Source organism: Bos indicus x Bos taurus, chromosome 10 (assembly GCF_003369695.1).
Source record: "Bos indicus x Bos taurus breed Angus x Brahman F1 hybrid chromosome 10, Bos_hybrid_MaternalHap_v2.0, whole genome shotgun sequence".
Classification (NCBI taxonomy): Eukaryota; Metazoa; Chordata; class Mammalia; order Artiodactyla; family Bovidae; genus Bos; species Bos indicus x Bos taurus.
The window spans coordinates 9,503,847-9,516,335 of record NC_040085.1 but is presented as its reverse complement, the minus strand read 5'-3'; the positions used below and the strand labels follow the sequence as shown (position 1 = coordinate 9,516,335).

At 40.0% G+C, this 12,489-nt stretch overlaps 1 protein-coding gene and 1 pseudogene across 1 annotated transcript in view; both read right to left on the bottom strand.

Annotated features, from left to right (window-relative positions):
* Positions 1-7,944, bottom strand: part of SPESP1 (sperm equatorial segment protein 1) — a 27,298-nt gene extending 19,354 nt beyond the window's left edge. Inside the window, exon 1 of the mRNA XM_027553067.1 lies at positions 7,740-7,944. Within this exon, the coding sequence (XP_027408868.1) occupies positions 7,740-7,812 (73 nt within the window). The 5' untranslated portion in view covers positions 7,813-7,944. The remainder of the gene's footprint in view (positions 1-7,739) is intronic.
* The window catches only part of LOC113899298, a 24,873-nt pseudogene continuing 20,250 nt past the window's right edge, over positions 7,867-12,489 (bottom strand).

Sequence of the window (12,489 nt, the reverse complement as noted above, 5' to 3'; positions counted from 1 at the left end):
AGTAACAGAAGGAGCAAAAATATGGGAAAATTCAGTGAACTTTTCTTTTCCTCTTGAGTTTTTCAAACTATGATTGACAGCTGAAGTAAAATTATAATACTATCTGATGTGGTTCTCTATGTATGCTAAAGAAATATATATGACAATTAACAGTATGAATGAGAGAGGGTAAAAGAACATAAAGGGAGGTTAGGTTTCTACATTTCACTGAAACTAGCAAAATGCTGATACCAATAGACTGTAATAAGTTATGTATACATAATGTAATACCCAGGCAGTACAAAGAAATATGCTCAAAAACACTACAAGATAGAATCCTAAAAAACCCTAAATCCTAAAAAAACATCTATCAATGTAAGATGAGTTCCCTTGCAATCCCATAGAAGAAATGGAGTAGCCCTCATAATCAACAAAAGAGCCCCAATGCAGTACTTGGATGCAATCTCAAAAACAGAATGATCTCAGTTCGTTTCCAAGGCAAACCATTCAACATCACAGTGATCCAAGTCTACGCCCCAACCACTGATGCCAAAGAAGCTGAAGTCGACCAGTTCTATGAGGACCTAAAAGACCTTATAGAACTACTATCAACAAAAAATGTTCTATTCATCATAGGGAATTGAAATTCAAATGTAGGAAGTCAAGAAATACCTGGAGTAACAGGCAAGTTTGGCCTTGACGTACAAAATGAAGCAAGGCAAAGGCTAACAAAATTCTGCCAAAAGAACACACTGATCATAGCAAACACCCTTTTCCAACAACACAAGGGATGACTTTACACGTGGATATCACCAAGTGGTCAGTACTGAAATCAGACTGATTATGCATTCTTTGCATCCGAAGATGGAGAAGCTCTATACAGTCAGCAAAAACAAGACCGTAAGCTGACTATGGCTCAGAACAGCAGCTTCTTTTAGCAAAATTCAGGCTTAACTAAAGAAAACCGGGAAAACCACTAGGCAGTTCAGGTATGACCTAAATCAAATCCCACCTAAATCAAATCCCCTATGATTATACAGTGGATGTGATGAATAGATTCAAGGGATTAGATCTGGTAAACAGAGTGCCTGAAGAACTATGGACAGAGATTTGTAATACTGTACAGGAGGCACTGACCAAAACCATCCCAAAGATAAAAGAAATGCAAGAAGGCAAAGTGGTTATCTGAGGAGGCCTTACAAATAGCTGAGAAAAGAAGAGAAGTAAAAAGCAAGGGAGAAACAGAAAGGTATACCTAACAATGCAGAGTTCCAGAGAATAGCAAGGAGAGGCAAGAAGGCCTTCTTCAATGAACAATGAAAAGAAAGAGTGAAACAACAAAAGGGAAAAGACTAGAGATCTCTTTAAGAAAACTGGAGATATCAAAGTAACATTTCACACAAAGACGGGCACAATAAAGGACAGAAAGGGTAAAGACCTAATTGAAGCAGAAGAGATCAAGAAGAGATGGCAAGAATACACAGAAGAACTGTATGGAAAAAGACCTTAATGACCCAGATAACGATGATGGTGTGATCGCTCACTTAGAGCCAGACATCCTGGAGTGTGAAGTCAAGTGGGCCTTAGGAAGCGCTGCTGCCAATAAAGCTAGTGCAGGTGATAAAATTCCAGCAGAGCTACTTAAAATCTTAAAAAAAAAAAAAAAAAAAAGATGATGCTATTAAAGTACTGCACTCTAAATGTCAGCAAATTTGGAAAACTCAGCAGTGGCCACAGGACTGGAAAAGATCATTCTTCACCCAATTCCCAAGAATGGCAGTACTAAAGAATGTTCAAACTATCAGACAATTGTGCTCACTTGCCATGCTAGTAAGGTTATGCTCAAAATTCTTCAAGCCAGGCTTCCATAGTACTTGAATCAAGAACTTCCAGATGTACAAGGTGGGTTTAGAAAAGGCAGAGGAACTAGAGACCAAATTGCCAACATTTGCTGGATCATAGAGAAAGCAAGGGAATTCCAGAAAAACATCTACTTCTATCTCATTGATGATGCTAAAGCTTTTGAGTGTGTGGATCATAACAAACTGTGGAAAACTCTCAAAGAGATGGGAATATCTGACCATCTTGCCTGTCTTCTGAGGTATGCAGAAGACACACCTGTATGCAGGTCAAGAACCTTATATGGAAAAGCTGACTGGTTCACAATTGAGAAAGGAGTATGACAAGGTTGTATATTGTCACCTCATTTATTTAACTTATATGCAGAATACATCATGTGAAATGCTGGGCTGGATGAGTTATAAGCTGGAATCAAGACAGCCAGGAGAAATATCAATAATCTCAGATATGCAGATAACACCACTCCAATGGCAGAAAGCAGAGAACTAAAGAGCTTCTTGATGAGGGTAAAACAAGAGTGTGAAAAAGCTGGCTTAAAACTCAATACTAAAAAAACTAAGATCATGGCATCTGGTCCCATCACTTCCTGGCAAACAGATGGGGAAAAGGTGGAAGCAATGACAGACTGCCTCTTCTAAAATCACTACAGATGGTAACTTCAGCCATGAAATTCGAAGATGACTACTTCTTGGAAGGAAAGCTATGACAAACCTAGACAGCGTATAAAAAGCAAAGACATCACTTTGCTGACAAAGGTCCGTATGGTTAAAGCTATGGTCTTTCCAGTAGTCACATATGGATGTGAGAGTTGGACCATAAAGAAGGCTGAGTGCTGAAGAATTGATGCTTTCAAACTATGGTGCTAGAGAAGACTCTTGAGAGTCCTTTGGACAGCAAGGAGATCAAACCTGTCAATCCTAAAGGAAATCAACCCCGTATATTCATTGGAAGGACTAATGCTCAAGTTGAAACTCCAATAGTTTGGCCACCTGATGCACTGGAAAAGACCCCAATGCTGGGAAAGATTGAAGGCAGAAGGAGAAAAGGGCAACAGAGGATGAGATGGTTGGATGTATCACTGATTCAGTGGACATGAACTTGGGCAAACTCTGGGAGATGATGAGGGACAGGGAGGCCTAGCGTGCTGCAGTCCACAGGGTCACAAAGAGTCAGAAACGACTTGGCGACTGAACAACAAAATAAGATGAGTGCTATCTGATCATGTGCTTAAAATGTAATTTATGTTTTTAAAAACTAAGGCCTTAAAGCCCAATAATATTATTGATTTAAACCAAAAAAAATTGGCATAACAATAAATACCAGGTAAGTTAAAGGTAACAACAAAATGTTCAATATAACTGGGGGAAACATAGTAGCTCGGTAAAGAAGGAAAGATAAATTTTTAAACTTTTCAGATACAGACAAAAGAAGTTAAAATTCAACAGAATATGATTGGTCATTGTGCTTTAGAACTCATATGTTTTTACTGTAATCTTAACATAGTACTTGGTGATTGCACCCAATTTAAAACAAGAATCGTGGATGCTCATCTTTTAAAAGATTCAAATATAACTAGGATTTGTATTACCACAAGAGTGAGTGGCTTTGTCAACAAAGAATTCATGTATATAAAGCTTAACATATACCCACGCATTGAATCATTTATAAATGGGCCAGACTCTGCCTGAATGTCTTAGCTCTAGAGAACAAATTGCTTGTATTTTCCATCCAAATCATGAAATGAGCTCATAAAGAACAGACTTCCCATACTCTACAGAAGTGTTGCAAGTAAGAATACCTGAAAGCTGTCAGCATGTAAGAACTTCCAGCTAAAACACCAACACCTTCAAATTATAAGAAACTTGAATAACTGAGCTGAAGTACTTCCAATTCAAAGCTGTAATAACTATGCTTCATTAGTAGGGTATACTCAAAGAATGATCAGAAAAGAAAATGTCGTATCTTGTTATTCATGCAGCAGTTTTCCTGAATTTGTTAATTCAAAATTTGAATTTGTTAATTCAAATTTTAACTTTTGCTAGCAGGTAAAACAAACAAGTAATTATGTTATATTAATTAAGTGTTCATGTTAAGGAAACAACTTCAGGGTCAGGGATAGGGGAAATGGGGAGAAAGTCTGGTAAAAAAAAAAAAATACAAACTTTCAGTTATAAGAAAAATAAAGTCTGAGGATCTAATGTATAATATGGTGAAAATAGTTGATGATACACACAAAAAGGTAAAGATGTGAGGTGACATGTGTTAATTAATTCCATGGTGGGAGTTAATATATATATATTAATACATATGTCAAATTATCATATTGTACACTTTAAATATATTATAATTTTATTAATCAATTGTGCCTCAATGAAGCTGAAAAAAGAAGAAACATTACTTTATGGCTTTACTCTTCTTGGTATTTATGTTTTGGGTTAACGTGTCTCTTCCCACGCTGAATATAGGTTCTCCTCGTGTGACTGTCTTGGCCTGTTACAGGACACTAGCAAATCCAAAGTGGCACAGGCTTTATAAAAACTTGCATACTGAGGGCTTATAAAGTTCTGTCTGGGAAGCAAGCTCCCATGATATAAAGACACTTGGGCTAGATTACTGAGAAATGAGAAGTGATGTAGAGAAAGACCCTGAAAGATGAGCAGCCATGCTGGATGTTCTCATCCAAACTGAGCTTCTTCATTCTTCAGTTCCACCACATGAAGCAGAACGGCTCAGCTGAGTGCAGACAACCCACAGAATCGTGAGAAATGATAACATTTGAGGGTGGTCTTTTATGCTGCAACAGAAAACCAAAATAACTATACTAAATTTATTTTGAAAAAGGAATACACATTTAGTTAAGGTGAAGAGTCAAAAATCAGAAAGTTATCTTATGAGTAATGTTAAAATTTAATCAGAACCCAAACAAATTCATGACCATGAAATATATCTCTTCTAGTTCTGTTGAGTAAAATGACCTAAATAATAATATTACCTCAGCATTGATATATATCCCAAGTACTTGGCTCTCTAACACCATGTACTATTTTGTCTTCTCAGAAGGACGGCTAATCCCATTCAGAACACAGAATATACAAAGTGGTCTTGGTACAACTGGTTACTGTCAGAAAATAAGAAGTCTTAAAAAACATGAAACCCTATCAAAAGAACACGGACAAGAGCTCCAAAGAACAGAAAGACAGAATTTTTCCCATAAAATATTAATAGGCTAATGAAACTACTATATCCCCAAAGGCCACCCTTTGACATCTGCATTAGAAGACACACTCCTCATTATCCAAAACATTAATGAAGTGTGTCATAACATTCCATTCACAGGTTTGAAAGACTCTCCCAAGTGCCACGGCCTTGAGCCTTGAAATAGTGAAAAATGAACTTGCAGCAGCAGAACCAAATGAATTTCTCAGTGTTCTTGAAATAAAAGCAATCTGCTTTCCCTTTCAATTCCAATCAGTTGCCAATAGATATGAGTATTTATTGCCTTACTACTTCCCTTGCCTTTTGTGGTCCATTAAGACTAAAGTCTTCCTAAAGACAAAGACAGATGCCAAAGAAGTACTGATATTTTCAACAAATATAATAATTCCTGTGATGTTTGCTTAAGATAACCTCCAAGCTATCTAGTATTCTAAAAAAATTGTTAAAGATGCACTTTTCCTTAAAAAAACCAATGTGTCTTTTATTTGGCATGAGAGAGCAGTGTTTTATATGGTTCTCTTGACAGTACTGTTGGAAGAGCAGACATACAAATCAAAGAATACATACCCGATTTAAATTGAACACAGTGATAAACCTGGTTTCACAGGAAAAGTAGCCATGTTAGCACTGCCCTACATATCCCCTGAATCTACTTCTATGGAAAAGATGTAAAGTACATTTTCTAAGAGATCTTCATGATCTATGACCTGTATATATATTTCCTTTTCTATTGTATCATCTGTATATTCAACACAAAATCATTCCTTTTTCTGAGAAGTATCTTTTCATTTTCTACTTAAGAAAATTTAGGTTAAGAGGGTACAAAGAAAGAGCACAGGCCATGGAGTTTTGGAATTAGACAAGAGATCGAACTGAGTTGAGTAACCAGGTATTGCTTTCAAGCAGTCTCAGAGAATACTGTGTGACAGTATTTCACTTCAGCTGAAGTCTGCATATATATTAGTCAGTTGTGACCTACTGCTCTACAACTACCAAAATTCAATCTCTGGTGTTAGTAATAATGACCACTAGTAACAGCAAGAAAAGACAATTATCATCTTCAGTATGCTCTGCTCAGTTCAGTTCAGTTGCTCAGTCGTGTCCGACTCTTTGCAACCCCATGAATCGCAGCACACCAGGCCTCCCTGTCCATCACCAACTCCCGGAGTTCACTCAAACTCACGTCCATCGAGTTGGTGGTGCCATCCAGCCATCTCATCCTCTGTCGTCCCCTTCTCCTCCTGCCCCCAATCCCTCCCAGCATCACAGTCTTTTCCAATGAGTCAACTCTTCACATGAGGTGGCCAAAGTATTGGAGTTTCAGCTTTAGCATCATTCCTTCCAAAGAACACCCAGGACTGATCTCCTTCAGAATGGACTGGTTGGATCTCCTTGCAGTCCAAGGGACTCTCAAGAGTCTTCTCCAACACCACAGTTCAAAAGCATCAATTCTTCAGTGCTCAGTTCTTTACAGCAAAAATTTTTGCAAAGACTTTTGTTTAAAACAACTAACAATCATTAAGTGCTAGTACTGAAAGGGCTGACTTTAGTTACCTAGGGCACTTTATTCAGAACTTTATCCACTACTATTTATGACTTCGGTTGTGCTGTGTTTTCATTTTTGAAATTTAATTGTTAACTAAGAGCTTTTAACAAGTCTGAAATATAGCTCTGCATAACTAGCATGCACTTTAATACTTTTTTCACACCTACCTGTTAAATTTTATTTAGATAGTTAAACCAAACCCCAACATCACTAGATACGACAGTAAACTAAAGTTAGTCTAGATGAATAGGCCTCATGGTCTATCTGGAATACCAGATATCAGACACTTAAATACCTCAAGGTGTTCATGTGATATTAATATAGCAGTCTCAGCACCCCTGAATATGACCTTATTAATTTTCAGCCACTGGGGAGGGACAAGTAGTTAAGTCATAATTCTGCTCTACTAAGGTTTTGAATTCTGTGCACCTAAGGATGCTCAGTGGGCGTGCATAGGTCAGCGAAAGTCCTAGACAGCTGTCCACAATCCACACACTCTCCCTGTCTAAACATGGGCTCAAAGTCTTTCTGTCAAGGGCCAGAAAGAGAATAGTTCTGGCTTTGCAGCCCATCCTGTCTCCGTGGCAACTATTGAACTCTGCTATTAAAAGGCGGGAAAGCAACCTGGACTGCTGTGTTTCAACAAAACTTGACGAACAATGAAACTGGAATTTCATACTTTTGCATATGTTACGAAAGATTACATTTACAGCGAAAAAGGTAGCGAACAATGTAAAAACCATGCCCCCCAGCCAGCCAGGCAGCCATCCAAAACCCGGTCGCCCCGGCCTGCTGGCCGCAGGTGCTCCCACCCTGCTTTACCACACCTGCAGCGACTCTCCGTAAACGAGGCCAGGTGAACAAGGGTTGTCTCTGCCCGGGGTGTCCCAGGTGCCCAGTCCGGCTCACCCCAGCCACGCTTGGGACCCAAAGCCTGGATCACTGCCTCACCACGCGCAGGTGGGGCGGACCAGAACTGGGACACAACTCGGCACCTGAGGCCAAGCCCCTGGAGAATGGGGTTTGGGAGGCATGTAGGACCCAGAAAAGGAAGAGCTGGGTCTTAGGCGGGCCCGGGAACCCCGGGAGGTTCCCCCACAAGTGTCCCCTGGAGTGGCAGCCGCCTCTGGCCACTCACTTCGATACGCTGGCAGGGACGAAGGCCATAGCAGCAGCGCAACTAGAAGGACTAAGAACTTCATGGGCATCATCCACAACACTCCGCCATGCGTTGGGAACGTCCTGGGGCCACCAGGCCGGGTACCTCAGTCCGAAAGGGGAGGGGGTTGGCGGGACGACCGTCCTTCCTCGGGCCCCGGGCGCCCCGCAACGGTTGTCCCCAGCACGCAAGCGCAGAAGCCCTGGGGAGGGGGGCGGGGTTGAGGATCGCGAACGGCCGTGGCCACGCCCCCTATTAGCGCCGCACACAGTGGGTGGGGCCACGGCGCCTGGCCCCGCCCCCCTACACATGGTTGCTAAGCCTTGGAAGCCTTTATCAGGGGAAGTGAAGTGAAGTGAAGTGAAGTCGCTCAGTCCTGTCCGACTCTTTGCGACCTCATGGACTGTAGCCTACCGGGCTCTTCCGTCCATGGGATTTTCCAGGCAAGAATACTCGAGTGGGTTTCCATCAGGGGAAGGCAGGGCTTCCCTGCCAAAATCTTGATGCCCAGGGGAACATTGAGGCTTTAAAGGGTGAGTGTGGTGGCCTTTGCCTATTCCAGGAACTGGACTTGCTGTGCCTAAAACAAGGTTGCTGTGCAGAAGGAAGTGACTGGTAGAAAGACAGACAAATAGCCTGGCCGTTACAACAACTCGGAAATGTCAAAATGGGGAAGCATAGTGGCCAGCCACCTGAAGTTAACAACTGACCAGTTGAGAGCAGTCATCGAAGATAATCCTCTTATAGCTACAGGAGAAGTTGTCAAAGAACTCAATGTCAATCATTCTACTGTCATTTGGCATTTGAAGCAAATAGGATAGGTGAAGCTAAAGGCAAAGGAGAAAAGGAAAGATAAACCTATTTGAATGCAGAGTTCCAAAGAATAGCAAGGAGAGATAAGAAAGCCTTCCTCAGTGATCAATGCAAAGAAATAGAAGAAAACGATAGAATGGGAAAGACTAGAGATCCCTTCAAGAAAATGAGAGATACCAAGGGAACATTTCATGCAAAGGTGGGCTCAATAAAGGACAGAAACGGTATGAACCTAACAGAAGCTGACGATATTAAGAAGAGGTGGCAAGAATACTGTACAAAAAAGATCTTCGTGACCCAGATAACCATGATGGTGTGATCACTCACCTAGAGCCAGACATCCTGGAGTGCCAAGTCAAGTGAGCCTGAGGAAGCATCACTATGAACAAAGCTAGTGGAGGTGATGGAATTCCAGTGGAGCTATTTCAAATCCTAAAAGATGATGCTGTGAAAGTGCATTCAATATGCCAGCAAATTTGGAAAACTCTGCTGTGGCCACAGGACTGGAAAAGGTCAGTCTTCATTCCAGTCCCAAAGAAAGGCAATGCCAAAGAATGCTCAAACTACTGCACAATTGCACTCATCTCACACGCCAGCAAAGTAGTGCTCAAAATTCTCCCAGCAGGCTTCAACAGTACGTGAACCATGAACTTGTAGATGTTCAAACTGGTTTTGGAAAGTCAGAGGAACCAGAGATCAAATTGCCAACATCCATTGGATCACTGAAAAAGCAAGAGAGTTCCAGAAAAACATCTACTTCTGCTTTATTGACTACACCAAAGACTTTGACTGTGTGGATCACAACAGCCTGTGGAGATTCTTAAAGAGATAAGAATACCAGACCACCTTAACTGCCTCCTGAGAAATCTGTATACAGGTCAAGAACCAACAGTTAGAACCAGACATGGAACAATGGACTGGTTCCAAATCAGGGAAGGAGTATGTCAAGCTGTATATTGTCACTCTGCTTATTTAGCTTATATGCAGAGTACATCATGCGAAATGCCAGGCTGGATGAAACAAGCTGGTATCAAGATTGCAGGGAGAAAAAATATCAATAACCTCAGACATGCAGACGACAGCACCCTTATGGCAGAAAGTGAAGAACTAAAGAGCCTCTTGATGAAAGTGAAAGAGGAAAATGAAAACGCTGGCTTGAAACTCAACATTCAAAAAACGAAGATCATGGCATCCAGTCCCATCACTTCATGGCAAATAGATATGGAAACAATGGAAACAGTGACAGACTTTCTTTCCTTGGACTCCAAAATCACTGCAAATGGTGACAGCAGCCATGAAGTTAAATGATGCTTGCTCCTTGGAAGAAAAGCTATGACCAACCTAGAGAGCGTATTAAAAAGCAGAGACATTACTTCACTGACAAAGGTCCATCTAGTCAAAGCTATGGTTTTTCCAGGAGTCATGTATGGATGTGAGAGTTGGACTATAAAGAAAGCTAAGCGCTGGAGAATTGATGCTTTTCAACTGTGGTGTTGGAGAAGACTCTTGAGAGTCCCTTGGACTTCAAGGAAATCCAACCAGTCCATTCTAAAGGAAATCAGTCCTGAATATTCATTGGAAGGACTGATATTGAAGCTGAAACTCCAATTCTTTGGCCACCTGATGCAAAGAACAGTCTCATTTGAAAAGACCCTGATGCTTGGAAAGATTGAAGGCAGGAGGAGAAGGAGACAACAGAGAATGAGATGGTTGGATGGCATCACCAACTCGATGGACATGAGTTTGAGCAAGCTTTGGGAGTTGTTGATGGACAGGGAAGCCTGGCATGCTGGAGTCCATGGGGTCGCAAAGAGCTGGACGTGACTGAGCAACTGAACTGACTGACTGGCGATTGTGTAAATTACACAAATTCAGGGTGAGAGGGAATATGTCATAAGATAACCATAATAGATCATCTATAATATATTTTTTTAAAATAAGAGAATAGTAAATTATATTTGTTGGTTAGAATACTTGGCAACCATTAAAATGATGCTTATAAAATATACTTAATTTGGGAAAATGTTCAAGTTCTAGTAGATCATATTTGAGATATCATCTGGGCTTCCTTGTCCTGTTCCCTTTCATGCCACCATTGAGATATCAATGCACTTGCCTTAGAGAAGGCCAGCTAGAATCTCAGAGACTTAAAAGAGGACCTGAGTTTTTACCAATTCATGGTGAGATTGAAAGTCAAAATACAGTTGTAGGAGCTACTGCTCAGGTAAAAAGTTTTGTTTTGTAAACTTGTTTTGTTTGTATTTTAGTGGATATACTTGCTTTGGATATCAAAAATCAAGGAAACTGGACATGTGGGAGAGCAAAGTCCATAGACTGGGGTGGATTCAGGAGATGGAAGATCTACTTCCCCCACGAAGAGTAAAATTTCTTGGAGTAGAGAAGAAAGTTTGCAGTTTTCAGACAGAACTCTGGACAGGTTTGGAGGTTGCAAAGATTGTTTGTGTCTCTCTTTCCAGGGTAGAGTTCAAGGGAATTGGGTGAGGAGCTTTAAGTGAGAGTTTAAAATAAGATATCTGTTTGAGAGACATGGATAAAGAAGATGTAGTATATTATGTATACAATAGAATACTACTCAGCCATAAAAAGAATGAAATAATGCCATTCACAGCAACATGGCTGGACCTAGAGATTATCATACTGAGTGAAGTAAATCAGACAAAGATAAATATCACATGATATCCCTTATATATCTAAGATATTATACAAATGAACTTATTTAAAAAACAGACTCACAGACATAGAAAACAAACTTATGGTTACCAAAGAGGAAAAGTGTGGCAGAGGGATAAATTAGAAGTTTGGGATTAGCAGATACAAACTACTATATATAAAGTAGATAAAAACAAGATCATATATCACAGGGAGCTATGTTCAATATTTTATGATAAACTATAGTGAAAAAGGAAATATATATATATATATATATATATATATAACTGAATCACTGTGCTGTACACCAGAAATTAACACATTTCAAATCAACTATACTTCAATAAAAATAAATAAATATGAAAAAAAAGATGTCTGTTTGTTAGGTCCAGAGTTGAGGTGGGTTTTTTTGCTTGCTTTGCTTATGCAAATAAGACCTTAGTTTCTCTCACTTCATGGACCATCAAAATGGACATGGTGAAATAGCCTTACTGTGAAATTCTAGTTAAGGAGGAGTTTAAACTATATGTACTAACATAGAAAAATATCCAAAATATGGTACTGAGTTTTTCCTGAAGTGCAGAAAAACACATATATCCATTTATGTAAAATCACAGCAGAGTTATATATTCACATAAATACACTAGAGATCATTTGGGAAAAAAAAAAAACACAAACATGCATTGCTCATATGATTGATAGAAAATAAAAACAATAACTTTTTTTTTTTCAAAATCTGGAAGCTTAGAGGAGGTGGGGGCAGTGGTGTGTGTGTGTGCTCACTCAGTCATGTCCAACTCTTTGTGACCCCATGGATTGTAGCCCTCTATGCTCCTCTATCCACAGGACTTCCCAGGAATGAGTACTGGAACAGGTTGCCATTTCCAACTCCAGGGGATCTTCCTGACTCAGGAATCACACCCACATCTCTTGTGTCTCCTGCATTGGCAGGCAGGTTCTTTATCACAGTGCCACCTGACTCAAATATTTCAAGTCTCAAATATAACATCTACTAGGAATCCACCCCTCCCTTATCTCTCTAATTAGAATGAACTGTATCTTCCTTATCACATATTTCCATAATGCTCTGTTATAGCCATTATTTTACTGAATTACTGTAGCTTATGTTTTTACAAGTCAAACTTCTCTAGACCAAGGTCTTTGAGTGCAGGGAACCAAATCTAAGTCATTCCTTCATTGTTCTTCCCAACGAGCCAAAGTCTTACATTCAACAGGAGCTCAGCAA